Raw genomic sequence first — 15173 nt, 5'->3', positions numbered from 1 at the left:
CCTGCGAAGCGCTGTACCAGAGAAGCGCTATCTCCAGGACTGCCATATTCCGTTCCCCTACAACTGACACCAGAAAGCCATTACCAGCGCTGTTACTGCGAAGCGTTGTGAACCTGAGAGCTCGGCTGCTGCCTGGGGACCCTTGAGGTACTGTGAAGCGCTGTACATCCAGCATCTGTCATTAACTTCAAGCACTGCATCAGCGAGGCGCTGTGTGCCCAGGACCTGAATTTGCTGCCTGGCGCTGTGTCAGAAGGCTCCCTGAACTGGGGAATAGCCCCATTGGCCCCTTCAAGTTCTGGAACTGGGCTAGGGCCCGCCCAAAAGACACCGTTGGGGCCTCAGCAAATGAAAGTTAACCCCTGCCTGGGGTACAGTTGCATGCCAGTTAGTGTAGCCCTATGCATGTTCATGGCTGAGTAATGCAGCATTTATTCTCTCATGAAATGTTGAGCCTTTTTATGGGGTACTTACCTAATGGAATGTTTTATACTCCTGCCCCAGTGTTCTAACTTCTACCTACCAACAGGGATACTCTTGAATACTGAAATATTTTATCCCTGCGTCATGAACTGCAGAGCAAGGAATTGGTTAATTGTGCCTGTCTAATGAAACGTTTTGTTCCAACCTGAGAATTCCTGCTCATGTGCCATTGTCTTACTGGTTCTTAGGCACAGGGTTTAGATATAATTAATAGAAGGTTGATCCCTGCTAGAGGAGAATGTTATTCTGGGTAAATGAAATGTTTAGTCCTACATAAGGGGCTGTTATTTTTAAGCTGCAGGAGCTACGAAAACCTTATTACAGGCCCTGCCGATTTGAGGAGCTTGCTGCGCAAAATTGCTAATGGGGCCTGGGTTCTAATGACCTGTTTATTCCGGATTAAGGAAATGGTTACTTCTGCTAATTGAATGTTTTAACCTTTATTGAAATAAGTTATTGCTATTGAGAATATGAATGGCTCTACATGAAATGTTGTTCTCACCTGCGAACAGGATAATTCCTAATGAAAGGTCCCTACTAGATTAAGGGGGTGTTTACCCTGGTATTGGACTGTTTTAGAGTTCCCAAGGCCCATAGTCTATAGGCCTCAATTCCTAAAAGGGTAACCCCTGATTAGGGGCTGTAATGGAAAGCCTACCGCTCCCTGATGAAGAGTATTAGTGAGTGCTAGGCCCAAACCCAGGGATTATCCATATTTCGCCTAGTGTTCTGCTCAGCCTAGGCCTTATGCATGGTTCACCTGTTATTAAATGTTTACTTCTGCTCAGAGAAGTGGTTACTTCCTGGATGAAATGTTGGTGCATAACTAATGAAAAGTTCTATTTCTACTATGGAACTGCTTAATGCTCATTCCTGCTGGGAGTGATTCTTAAAATGATTAATCCTGCACAAGGGAATGTTTATTCTTAATGAAATGTTTTTCCCCCCTTTAGTGTCGCATTTACTGGAAGCCTACAGTTATTTATTTACATGTTTATTGCTGTGGAACGCTCACCCTTGCTTGGTGAGAAGTGGGTAAAATACCTACAGATCTAATAAGATGCAATGTCATTTAGTTGCCTTTGTAATGTAATCCTTACAGGTGCTGATAAGAAGCAAGGCCAAGGTCAGGCCTGTGGTTATCTATTACTTAATATTTTCTAATATTTATCTTATATTTAATATTTATTCATCTAGTATGTATTGCCAAGTGTTGTAACACATGTATTTTAAAGGAAAGCTAATAAGCTAACATTATTGCAATTCTTGATTATCCTGATCCTGCTCTACATAAAAGTTACTTGCTTTTTATACAAACTAACTGGAGTGGCGTCACTCATTGCGTGCCCATTTTTACTGTCTCAGTGGTTGCGTGTGCTGTATGGTCGCTTTACACAAAAGCTTTCGGCTGCCTACCCGCTCGTGCCATGCTACCCTCGGGGAACTGGTGACCCCAGTTCCAACAATACCGTATACATTTTTTTAAAAAAAGCCTACATGTATCTAATTCCATCTCGGCAACAGATATTTTCTCTAAAGTCAGACCTGAACTGCCTCCAACGCAGGCCCAAAGGGGAAAGGGGCGTGGATGAAGTGTAAGGTAAATGCATATATGAGTTTTGAAGTCAAATGGGATGCCTTTCATGCGATTCGCTCCTTGCTAAGCATCTTGATCTGTAACGATTGTGTGTACTACGTTTCTACAATAAAAGTGCTCTGAAAAAAACAAAACACATATGTACACAGATAACGTCTGGTCAAGCGACAGATTAACAAAACACATCCATCATTGCTTTTTGTGCTGCACCCAGAACAGGACCGTGGTCGACTGTCTACTGTGAGTGCACATTTAATGAGGTCATGCTTGGTGCACCCTCTCAGGTCACAAGAGGGTCCTGGATCTTGCATTGTCAGTGTCAATACTAGGCCTCTATGCCCAAGGTAGATTAGCGTGACACCAGGGTCATAAGTTAGGATACCAATTTCAAATGCAATCATGCACAGAAGGAAGGGGAACACACCAATTCACCATGCAGGGGACAGTCCTGTCCCAACTGGCGGTCTACAAGCACATGTGGTTTACCATACTGCTGTTATTCAAAAGACTGATTTAAAGGATGCCAATGCAACTATCTTTAGTTGTAATCATGTCAAAGTCTACCAAAGATGCATCATGGGAAGCAGATGCAAATGTGTGGCCTCAAAACTGTGGCTGCTCTTTGAGGATAGCATATCAAGCATGATTTATTTCCCCTGGTCAAACAGTCTCGTTATATCTTGGATTTTGAATTTGAATTTAAAAACATTTATATAGCGCACATTTACCACGCGGTTTCTTGGCGCTTTTAGATTGCGAGAAGGCAGCAGGAGCGGAGAAGGATTTAAACAACGTGGGCTCGGGAGAAAAGCAGAGTTTTGAGGCCTTTACGGAACTCAGTGTAAAGGGATGTCATGCGAAGTTCCGCGGGGAGGGAGTTCCAAAACATAGGGGCAAGGACTGCAAATTTGGTTCCACCCGCCTTTTTCTTCCTAAACCGGTGAGTGGTGAGGAGTGCCTGATGGGTAGAGCGGAGCTCTCTGCCCGGTACATAGGGTTTAACAGCGGAGCAGATAAACTCCGGGGCAGTGCCCATTTTAGCCTGGAAGGTAAGACAACCAAGCTTAAATAAGGCTCGCTCTCTCACTGGCAGCCAGTGCAGTGCCTGCAATAAAGGGGTGGAGCGGTGATATTTAGGCAGGCCGTGAATCAGGCGGGCAGCCTGGTTCTGCACTAGCTGCAGCCGGTGGATGGCATAGGCCGGAGCGCCATTATAGATGATATTGCCATAATCAAGGCGCGAGAGCACCATGGCCATCACTATGATCTTTAAGGCAGGTAGGGAGAAAAAGCGAGAGATCTTCCTGATAGTTCTAAGAGAAAAAAAGCAAGAAGAAACAACCGAATTCACCTGTGAGTGAACAGAAAGTGAATAATTAAGAAAGATACCAAGGGTTTTGACCTTAGGAACGGAGAGCGGGGGAACACCGAGTGAAGATGGCCAGTGGGAAGGGGACCAGGGACTGCAACCACCTCCGGTCAAGACTAACTCCGTCTTGTCCGGATTGAGTTTGAGGTGGTTGCAGTTCATCCAATCTTGTATGAACAGCATAACAGACTGGACATTCTGGGAGGATGAAGGGGAGTGAGAAAGGTTAAAGATTAGCTGGAGGTCATCGGCGTAGTTAAACACCGTGACCTCGAGCTGCTGTAACATAAAAATGAGGGCGTAGATGTATAAATTAAACAAAAGAGGGGAAAGTGAAGAACCTTGGGGGACCCCGCAAGCAACCTTACGAGGGGAGGCCCTGAAACCAGCTAGGTGGACCGCCTGAGCCCTGTCACTCAGGAAGGACTCAATCCAGGCGAGGGCAAGGCCCTCTATGCCCGCCGCCCTGACACGGGTAAGAAGAGTGGAGTGGTCCACCGTGTCAAAAGCGGCGGACAGATCTAAAAGAATGAGGGCCTGTGGTAAGTTGGTGTCAATGCCCTCGCGTAGGTAGTCCATCACTGAGATCACCACCTTCTCCGTTGAATGGAGGGGGCGAAAGCCTGCCTGCCGAGGGGAGAGGCAGTGGTTGTTTTCCACATAGGCGCTCAGGGTGCAGGTTACATGGGTTTCCAGGACCTTGCCCAGGTAAGGCAGGAGAGAAATGGGGCGGTAGTTGGAAGGGGATGAGGGGTCGGCACCAGCTTTTTTTAGGATAGGAATGATAGCCGCAGATTTGTAGGCAGCGGGAACCACTCCATTCCTGAGTGAATCGTTCAGAAGGGTAAGGGGGGGAATTGGACAGGCTAGGAAGATATCTCTCAGGATATAAGCAGGGGCAAAGTCCAGGGGGGAACCTGACTTCACCTTTTGGAGCAGAGGAGGGAGCGTGACTTTTGTCAGAAGGGGAATGGAAGTGAGTTTAGAGGTAGCAGCAGGAGGGGAAGGATTGATGAATGTGGGGGATGGAGGAGGGATGTTGGCCTTAATCTTTGCGACTTTATCAACGAAAAAATCGTTGAGCGAATCGCAGAGCGGTTGTGAGGGGGATCGAGGCCGTGACTCTGTTGGATGAGGCAAGCTCGTGTACCGTGGCGAAGATTTCTTTAGATTGTGACTCCGCAGACAGAATCCTGTTAGAATAAAACAGGGTCTTAGCATCTAGGATGCCTTGCTTGTAGACCTTAAGTAAGGAAAGGTAGGCATTTTTTTGGGCAGGGCAGTATGTTTTTCTCCATGCGCGCTCTGCTCTGCGCGCGGCCAACTTTTTCGCCTTAAGATCAGGAGTGAACCAACGGTTAGCAGCATGATTCCGCTTAACCGTGATCCGTCTTAATGGAGCAAAGTCGTCGCCTGCGTGGGTAAGCCAGTTGTTAATGGTGTCCAGTTGGACCGGGGCGGCGAGGCCGATAAGATTGGGGCTAGAGTTGGCCAGGAGTGTGCACAGAGATGGCATGTCAGCTTTACCCCATTTTCTGACCCAGATGTTCTTAGGAAGAGGAAATTTGACAGCTGGGGCTAAGGCAAGGGAAAAGGAGATTAAAAAATGGTCAGACCAGGAACAGGGGGAAATGGTAAGTGGAGTGGCGGGGATGTTCAGGGTCCAAACCTGATCGAGCGAGTGGCCAAGTGCGTGAGTAGGACTGTGGACATGAGAGGTGAAGTTGAGGCTGATCATAAGGTCAGTAAAGTCTTTAGAGGAGGGGCTTTCGGCAGGATCATTAGGCCAATAGTTCAGGTCACCTAAAACTAGCACTGACGAGTTGTTTACTACCAGTGTTGCGAGAGTGTCCTGAAGATTAGAAACGAAGGTGGGGGTGGGATGGGGGGGACGGTAGATGAGGACAACAGTTAGGGGAGTGGAGTGGGAGCTAGAACGAATTATCAAGCAGTCGACTTCCGGAATGGGAGGGGAGGGAAGGATCTGAAAGTGGAGGTCAGTATGAGCTATCAGGGCCACTCCGCCGCCTCTCCTGCCCTCCGGTCGATCCGCTCGGATGGTAGAGTATGAGGGAGGTAGAGCAGCTAGGACATTGGGCAGGGAGTCGGCCTTGAACCAGGTCTCTGTTAAAAACAAGAGATCCGGTTTATGGGTATCGATATAGTCAAATAGCTCATACTGGTGGCTGACTGCTGATCGAGTGTTGAGAAGCACGGCCGTGGTGTTAAAGGCCGGAGTGTGGGGAGCAGGTACAGTGGAAGGGATGGGAGAGACAGTGCGGGGCGAAGTGAGCAGGCCAGCTGTAGTGGCTGGGGGAATAGGCGGAAGACTAGAAAGAAGGCCCAAATGTTTCAGCCGATCGAAGGTAGACAGGCTGATAGTGCCAGGGGTCCAAAGTGACAGAAGACTGAGGGAAGAATAGGACAGGAGAGGAGCATTAGGAAGTGCCCCTAGCCTCGGCCGGCCGCGGACGGGCGCAGACGGGCTGGACTCTGGCGTGACTCCGGCGCGTCTACGGCGCGCCCGTCCGCTGCGCTGACACATGAGGGACGTTTAAATGGAGAAGCAGCGTGGGGGGAGTGGCGTGGGTGGGGTCGGGCGATCTAGCCCAAGCCAAGATGGCGGCCACGGCTGGTACAAGCCCGCGATAAAATTAGCTGCCAGCCAGCCCTCACAGCCCCTAAGAAGCAAGGTAGGTAATTAGTAGACCTGTTGATGTTCAGTACAGGTTAATAAATGCATTTACAAGCAAAGTTAAAATTACAAGCGCGCCTCCGCTCTCGATCAGCGTAACACCGCGCAAAAGTTAAAAAGTATGGACGTAGCCCTCAGCTCCTGCTAGCAAGCCCACTGCCACCGGGCTGCTCGCAATCGCTGGGACAACGTCGGAAGTGCTCCTAAATGGAGAAGCAGCGTGGGCGGAGTGGCGTGGGTGGGGTCGGGCGATCTAGCCCAAGCCAAGATGGCGGCCACGGCTGGTACAAGCCCGCGATAAAATTAGCTGCCAGCCAGCCCTCACAGCCCCTAAGAAGCAAGGTAGGTAATTAGTAGACCTGTTGATGTTCAGTACAGGTTAATAAATGCATTTACAAGCAAAGTTAAAATTACAAGCGCGCCTCCGCTCTCGATCAGCGTAACACCGCGCAAAAGTTAAAAAGTATGGACGTAGCCCTCAGCTCCTGCTAGCAAGCCCACTGCCACCGGGCTGCTCGGTATATATTTTGTATGCAGTTGATCTAGACTAGCAGCCTGTTGGCATTCTTGCTCTTCATTCTTTTCCTGTTAATCTTAACTACACAAAGCTTCAATGTGTTCATGGTGGCCATCCTCTTCATCTATTATGATCAATTAATTTTGCAGAATTAACTCTAGAGGCTGTAGATGTAGATGTGCAAATTTCACCAATGTTTGGCACACCTTTAAGGAGGCAAATAATTATCCACGATATACAGCTGCTAGACAAAAGATTCAAAACCACAAATTCGAGTAGGAAGCTCGGATTGGATGCTCATATGCAAAGTTTCTTTTACGTAATACCTCTTCGAATATGGTGGACTGGGAAAAATCAAACAAGAACTTTGGAAACATTATTATAAAGATGCTTTTTTGAGTAATGAAAGGAACTATGAGGAGAGTGAATTCTGAAGCAGGTCAGCCAGGAAGAAAGCATAACAGAAGCTTATTCAATCAATTAAATATACCACCAACAGGGCTGGACCTACTGTCATCAATTAAATTAATACAATATTCATACATCATTACCAATGACAAATGGGAAGGGCAACTGTGAGTATGGATTCCTCACTGATTTAAACAAAAGAAATCCTTTAGGGGGATGCTACACCTTCATTTGTTGAAACGAGCTAATTATATTTTGATTGGTGGAGAAATTCCTCCTTCCTTTGATATCGAAGTTATAGTGAGCATGCTCTCACTGAGAAAGAACATGCCCCATGAGAATGTACATAGTAAAACGTCCTTTGTCTATGGTGGATCTTGATAAGCTTTAGGGAAGGCAGGCTTTTTTGCCATCAAACAATTTTTAATTGACGGCTAGATCGTGTCCCACCAGCTTTTATCTCCTCAACGATCCATCTTTTTCGGCCAGTGTCATCAAAACTAAACTCTGTTGGCTGGGTTAGTAAGCTCTTCTTTATCAGCACCTCCAGGCCAGTCGACAATTTGTCCTTTGGCAAGTGGCCATAGGTGTTGCTTTCGTTCTTGTAACTGCTGATGACGAACCACAACGTCGACTGGAGTACCATTGTGCTTACGGACCAAGTCAAAATCTCTGCTTTATTCACTGCGAAAACAACCCTGTTGCTTTCTAGGAGCTGCAGGGTCATATGGATTTATGGACTCAATTTCTCATCACCTCAGAAGAGGGATCAAGACCAGAAGACTGAACTGGCTAAACTGGCCACTTCATCATGGAAGGTGAAGACTTCATCTGGAAGCCTCTCCTGTTTAAATTCTAATCTCTTTTTCTTTGTTGGAAAGGGCTGGAAGGAGGAGTGATGTCCTCTCTAAGCAAGGTGAGTGCAGAGCACCTATTATGGTCTTCTTCGAGAAAGGTGAGATAAATAATTCCTTTGACTTGTCGTCCAAGTGGATAAAGGTTATACACTTGTGCGCTTCCCACCTAAAGAACATTTTCTGTAGAGCAACTGCTTGCTTCTTTGCCACATTTCTCAAACACAGTTATGTAATCTCATAAAAGAATAATGTTAATATGCACTGAAAGTAAGCTGTGGTCAAATTCTTAAAAAAATAATAATAATTATAATGTGGAGCAGAGCTCTAATGCATTACCTCTACTAACATGCAGTAGAACCTCTGGTAGAAAGTTGGTCCGGGTGGTAAACTCCGCTCCATTAGCAGAGTTTGTGGAGTTTTATCGCACTCCGTGCACCGCGGAGCTCCAGAAAAACGACACTCCACGTAGCAAAGTTTTTTTCTTAGCTCGCCAACGCTTGGTGAGCGAGAGAGAGGTCAATCCAATGCCTGATTTCTCAACGCGGGCAGTCGCAGATGGCACGGCTCGCATTGAGAATACCTTCCGTTCACGATGAGGAAGCTGCCACTTGAGTAGAACTTCCACTCGAGCGGCAGAAAGAAGCAGCACCATCTTGCGCTGCGGTTGATGCTGTTTGCGCTGATTTTACAGCACAGGACAAACACCTAGCGCTAAAAATCAGTGCAAACTGTGTGAGGTTACGCACTTCGCCGCTCGCTGACATTCGCATAGCTTGGCAGACGTTTTTTGTCACTTCGCAGAGTTTTGCGTAGCGGAACTCCACATACTCTGCCCAGGCCTATTAGAAGGAGCCTCAGGTGTTGGGGAAAGGGCACTGTCTCTCCAACTCATTGGCTAGAATTTGAAGCACATGAGGTGGATAGGTTGTATGTTTTCTGGTGTTGTCTAATGTTAACAGTCATAAGAAAGACTGTTTAACATCAGAATACTATGGGTTCCCCACCGAACAACGGGGAAGTTTCAAGCATGGGAATCTATGAAGTATCCAATGCTAGAGAAAGTGATGACCTCAAAAGACCAATAATTTATTCATAAAGCACTTCACAGGAACATGGAGCATCAGATGGAAAACATCCATAAGAAAACCGGTATAAATAGATTGGCTACATAAAATATCTAATTATTATTTTGAGCAACCTTGGCACCAATTATATTATTGTTCCTAATCCTACAACTAGCTAAGAGCTGCTCATATTATCTAGTGAGTTCCGTATTTTTGGTTTAATTACATTATTAGGAGCTGCTCTTTCTCTAAATGAAGGAATAGAATGGGCAACTGACTTGATGTATAAAGGATCCACTGCTGCATACCCTCCACCATCCCAGTCTTTTAAACCAGGTTTCTCTCCAGTGTTGTCAAAAAGTAATAATACTGTTTTCCATGTGGGTATTATGCGATTATATTTAATCATAAGCACTTTCTTTTTAGCATTTGTGAATTCTTTTCATAAAACTAAGACTATTCCTTAAGAATAATTTACATAGAAAAGTCAATTACGGTATAAATACCAACTGAAAAGATGATGGATAATTTTTAGTGGTACAATTGCAGAAATAATGTTTTTATCTTGGAAAATACAGAGAACTACTTACGTAAAAGATGCTGTATACTGTCTTGAGTCGCTGTACTAGAGTAACGAGGAGAACCTGTAGGCTCATCCTCTGTCAAATATACACGCATTACCAAAATTAATTTAATAAGAAAAAAAAGTTTACATTAAATAGCAATTGCTAAAATGAGAATCTGGCTCATTAATGTCCAAAAACATTTGTAGAGACTGCTAGATGCCCACAAATTAATATTTGTCCAGCTTATGCTTTACAGTACAGTTCTGAAAAAAGGTAAGATTCCATGGTTATCAATACTTTTGAAATGTCTACACTACTGCCTTGAGGGCCGCAAATGATAACAAGGATACTGATGTCCATGTCATGGCAGACATCAGCATCCTGACATGAGTACCATGGCTAACTGCAACTCCAAAGGAATTATATTAAATTATTCCTTCAACATATGTCAATAGGAAATGACAGCAAGAACTCACCAACCATGTGTTTCCGCACATGTGCCATGGTGTAAAACTTCTTCTCACAAATCTCGCAGGCAAACTTCTTTTCTGCATATCCATGGACAATCTTTATGTGCTCATGGAGGGACCAGAGCTTCTTGAAAGATTTATTACAGGAAGCACACTAAGAGAAAACAACAAAAAAATCCTTAAAAAACATTGAAAAGTGCACCAGAGAAAGACCTACCAAGAAAAATATTAGATTACAACGGCCCTTTTGATAATACATGTAGGCGTTACATTTGTTGTAAAAGCAAAACATATTAGCAAGAAAAAATGTAGTTTGGCCTACGGCCCATTTGTGAAGGCAATGTAGGAGCTTGCTATAAGTCAGTATGTTTTATTTTCTTCTCCCAGGTCAGTGACAAACAAAACTATGCATTACGTTTTACCCAGAGCCAAAATGTTTTAGCAATTGTATGGAGAGGGTGGGCATAATTACCACCTTGGTTTGGTTACCTAAAGTAATGGTTTTACTGGTCTGGTTGGTTGAAAAGGAGCTGTGCAGAGTTCTCTTCAACTCACATTCTCAAGGAAGTAGGCCTTGACCCTGGTCACGGAACTACTCCCCTCGCTGCTGCTGACTAGCTCCTCATGACTGTTGCTGTGTTGCACAGCCTCCAGGACACGGGTTTAGTCTCCAGCCACGCTGACTACCAGGCATACAGCTAACGGTTTTGGTATTTCTGTTGGTCCCTATAATTGTGCTTGTTAAATCTGCGCTTGTTTTAAACATTTTTTTTATTTAGTGGCATTTATTCTCCCCTCACGCATGCAGTTCTTCACCCCCCCCCCCCCCCCCACGCCGGCCATTGCCCGCTCCCGCTGTTTCTTGTTCCATCCGCTGGTCCAGCTACAGCTGCTTTTTTTTCCCGCCGTTGGTCCCAATTGCCGCCTTCCAGTCTCCCTGCCAGCCCCATCCACCTCGCAGGCCAAAGGCAAGCTTGTAAGCGCCCATCGCAACTGGACCGCGCCTAGAGCCAGGAACCACTGTCCTCCACACTCCCACAGGTACGCCGCTGCAGATCTTTGTGCCCTGGACCCCGGACGCAACTGTTGCCTAGCTTCTCCTTGTTCCACAGTGAGATTTGTCACCTGCTTCCTCTGCCGGTTAACCTCCACTCCAGCACTAACCACCATCACAGCAGCCAACACCTTGCTACCCACGCCGCTCAATACATCCCTAGAACAACTAAGCTGCCTCCTGATCAACACCAGATCACTCTTCAAACAGGCAGCCAAAGTCTGGGACACCAGCTCCACCCTCACCCCCAATGCAACCATCATCACAGAGACCTGGCACACCCCGCATCATCCCCAGTCATCGCAATGACTACACCAGCTGGCTACAAGATGAAACACAGCGACCGCACCAACACTGAGGCAGCATCGCCATTGTACGCAAGGAAACAATTACCTGCACCATCACCTTAGACAAAACCACACTGATCATGGAAAATATGAACTTACAGATCCACACCGATGAGAACAACATCATCAAAGGCAGCCTCGCCTATAGACTGCCAGGACCAAGTACGGGTCTCAGCGATGCCACGACTGAATTCATCACACCACACGCCATTGAATTTGAACACTAAGTCTTCCTGGGAGACCTCAACTTCCACCTGGACGACTCCACCAACACCACCTTCACTGACCTCCTGAAAAGACTGGACAACATCGGCCTCAAACTGGTGACTGATCTTCACGTCCAGCAACAGAATCAGATACAGCCACACCGGGGGTCTCACCTGGTCGGACTACTCCATAGTATGCTTTACCCTCACCGGAACTCTCAGCACCACCCCCAACCGCCACAGCGCCCTCTTCCGCAGCTGGAACAAGATCACTCAGCAACAATGGACCGACACCCTCTGCACCACAATGCCCAAAGTCACTATAGACGTGGATCAGGGAATACAGAACTTCAACAAATGGATCACCAGTGCCGCCAAATGAGTCACCCCAACCAAACCAGCCAAAATCCACAGACCACGCAAACGAGCCAGCTGGTACATACGCGTCAAAACGCAGGTGCAAACAACTGGAAAGAAGATGGTGCACCACCAGGAGCCACAACGACAGAGTAACCTTAAAATCAGCCCTCAACGACTACCAGCGTCAGATCAAAACCACAAAAAAGAAGGCACTGGCCCACTGGATCGGGACCAGCGCCAACCAAGCAAAGGATCTCTTCACCATCTTCAGAGAGGTCACCTGCCCGTCAACCACTGAGAACTCAATCCCCACCTCGCAGGAACTCTGAGACACCCTCGCCGACCACTTACACAAGATAGCAACCATCAATAGAAACTTCGATCCTCGAACCTCCTCAGCACCTTATCAACCACCGACAACTCACTCACAACATGGAAACAAATCAGCATACCAAACACAACCACACTTATGAACTTCATCCACTCGTGAGCACCCACAACCACTGCCGCCACAGGTTTTTCAACCTAAGGAGAGACAAGATCAGTTCCCAGCTCATCACCATCCTGAACGTCTCATTAACGACAGCTACCTTACCCAACGCATGTAAACACATCAAGACCCCCCTCCAACCTCAAGAAACCCTCTGCAGACCCCAGCGAGCTCCAGAACTACTGTCCAATCTCACTGCTCCTGTTCCCCTCCACTCACCGAACACCTGGAGAAAAACAACCCATTGGACCTGTCCAAATCAGGCTTCGGAGCCAACAAAGCACTGAGACGGAGTCAATTGCTTCAACAGCCGACATCCGCACCCTACTTGACGCCGGAGAATGAGTCAAACTAATTTTGCTCAACCTCTCCCCAGCCTTCGACACAGTCTCCCAATGCGCACTCAATCAACTACGCCAGATTGGAATCCAAGACAATGAGCTCAGATAGACTGCATCCTTTCTCACGAGGTGCACCCAGAAAGTCCAGCTCCCTCCTTTCACTTTGCAAGCCAATCACACCATCTGCGGAGTCTCCCAAGGTTCATCTCTCAGCCCAAACCTCTTCACCGTCTACATGACACTGATAGAGATGATTGATGAAGCAAGATTTCGCACATTACGCGACTTGCTGAAATCAAGAACCTCGATTCATGTATAACTCTGTAATCCAATTGTACGTCTTACTAATTTCCTTTATTTTTACTATATACATGTATCCTAGTGATGCTTGCCTATGTGTTTTACTAATACGATTAATTTGTGTCTATAACATGGCCGCCGTTTAGAATATTGCTTCTGCGCATGCGTTAGTCACACTCACGTGACGTGACGTAGTTGTGATTTTGGAGGGAAAGGGTGCGCATGCGTAATAGCCACAAGATGGCTGCTTGTGTAATAATATGATGAAGCTTGTGCAGATGCTCTCGTGTTATTGTGTATTGCACTAATAAATAATTGCATAGTATATTTTTTATAGTGATAATTCATAAGTACACAATCATGTTATGTAGTTTATTCATTTATTTCTATGTTTTAATTTGTTTTCGCTTACTTTTCATGTATCGTCGGTACGGAGGGGTGATGGGGTGCTTGGGAGTCGATGTTGGAGTGCAGTACCGTGCAGAATCAGAAGTAGCGAGGTGGCATTGACCCAGCGCCAAGAGAGAGTCGCTGCCAAGATATGCATGGGACGATGCACCTTCACCCAGCCAGAGAAACTGAAAACTGTTACTTTATTAACAATGTATTCTTCCTATTGTATTCAGTGCGACTTCTCATGGGAACCCCAATCTTGCTAGGCGGTACCCAAAAATGCAAATGTGAGCTTGTAGAAGTAAATTCTGATTGGTGTGTTAACTTAGCCTACTTTGGGACCAATCGAAATTGTGGATTCTGACACTTTGCAACATTGGGGGGTGGTACACTGACCCGAAAACAGTATATCTAGCCTAGGTTTAGCTATAGAATTTGTCCGACTTGTCTGAATAGCTGACCTGTCACTGACTCAACGCACTCAATAGGTGACTGAATTTACAGAGCGCTGCGGAGCACTGTGTCCGAAATTGACCATAGACTTTTGAAGGTTTTACTAAACCTTAAGTGCTGGCGGAGCACTTTGCTGGGGAGTTCGCTAACCCAATCGGGGTTCTGACTGATAGCTGCAGAGAGGGTGGAGCGCAGGCGTTGCTTCCGAACTGCGGGTGCTGGTCGTGCCTTGGTGGTCCTGTCCTGATCCTTATCTGGTTTTCCTGTCCTGGCCTGGGGTGTCCATTCTGCACCTGCTGTCCCATTGATGACTGCTATTCCTTGGGGTATTTCCTGTCCTTGACTGATCCGTGGCCAGGGTTGGTTTTCACACCATTCTAGGTAAATATATAGATATGGCTGAGAACTCTATACTGCCCCTTTCTATTTTCTGTCTTTGCTTCAATAAAGACATACCCTTGCACATGTTATAATTTCCATGCTTTCCGCAATCTACTATATGAATGACCATTGAATTTTTCATAGCATGTTCCTATGTTACCTTACCTTTTAGAGCACAATTCTCTCCATACTGTTATGAATTTAGATGTGGTTTATATTTTTCTCCTGAATTCTATTCTTAAACCATAATATTAGAATTATAGCGTGTTCCACTTTCCACCCTTTGATAGATGTATAGGATTCCTAATTTTCCACCCATTTTCATGAAGTACGTTCCAATAGTATAATTCCAGTACATGCAAATAGCTTGCTCATTTATAGATGTCTATTCTTGAATTTCAGTTTAAGTCTACTTAGCGTGTTCCCTGTCACTCTAGTTACAAATTTAATGATTGCCCTTACACTTTTCTTGTATGGTTACGTGCTTTTTGTTATCTTGATTATTGATTGCCTTTTAACTGTAAGCCTAATACTCGCAGATACTGATTACTAGATAAAACTTTTAAAACTTTTCAGTTGTCCGTGGTCATTTTATGAAATCAAAGTTCATGTAGTTGGGTTTGTATTTTGCCTGCCTTTCTTCACAGCTAGCTCCCTGATCCATTGTGGTCATAGGTACCCGTAACGGTGGATGGTAAGTCGGGTACACTAGAATACAACAGGAAGGAATCAGGGTGCTGATGGTAGATTGTGAGGTCGCCTGATTAATGTATATGATGAATTGAAATTTATGGGCCCGAAAACTATATGGTGAAATTATTG

At 45.8% G+C, this 15173-nt stretch overlaps 1 protein-coding gene across 4 annotated transcripts in view; it reads right to left on the bottom strand.

The window, feature by feature from the left end:
• ZNF652 (zinc finger protein 652) overlaps positions 1–15173 on the bottom strand; it is a 529699-nt gene that overhangs the window by 261101 nt on the left and 253425 nt on the right. For all 4 annotated transcript variants that reach the window (XM_078645279.1, XM_078645277.1, XM_078645278.1 and 1 more), the window contains one exon: positions 10033–10180. In XM_078645279.1, the coding sequence (XP_078501405.1) occupies positions 10033–10180 (148 nt within the window). The remainder of the gene's footprint in view (positions 1–10032; positions 10181–15173) is intronic.

The sequence above is a fragment of the Lissotriton helveticus genome, chromosome 5_1 (assembly GCF_964261635.1).
Source record: "Lissotriton helveticus chromosome 5_1, aLisHel1.1, whole genome shotgun sequence".
NCBI lineage: Eukaryota > Metazoa > Chordata > Amphibia > Caudata > Salamandridae > Lissotriton > Lissotriton helveticus.
The sequence above is the reverse complement of the archived record's forward strand: the minus strand, read 5'-3'. Positions and strand labels throughout refer to the sequence as shown.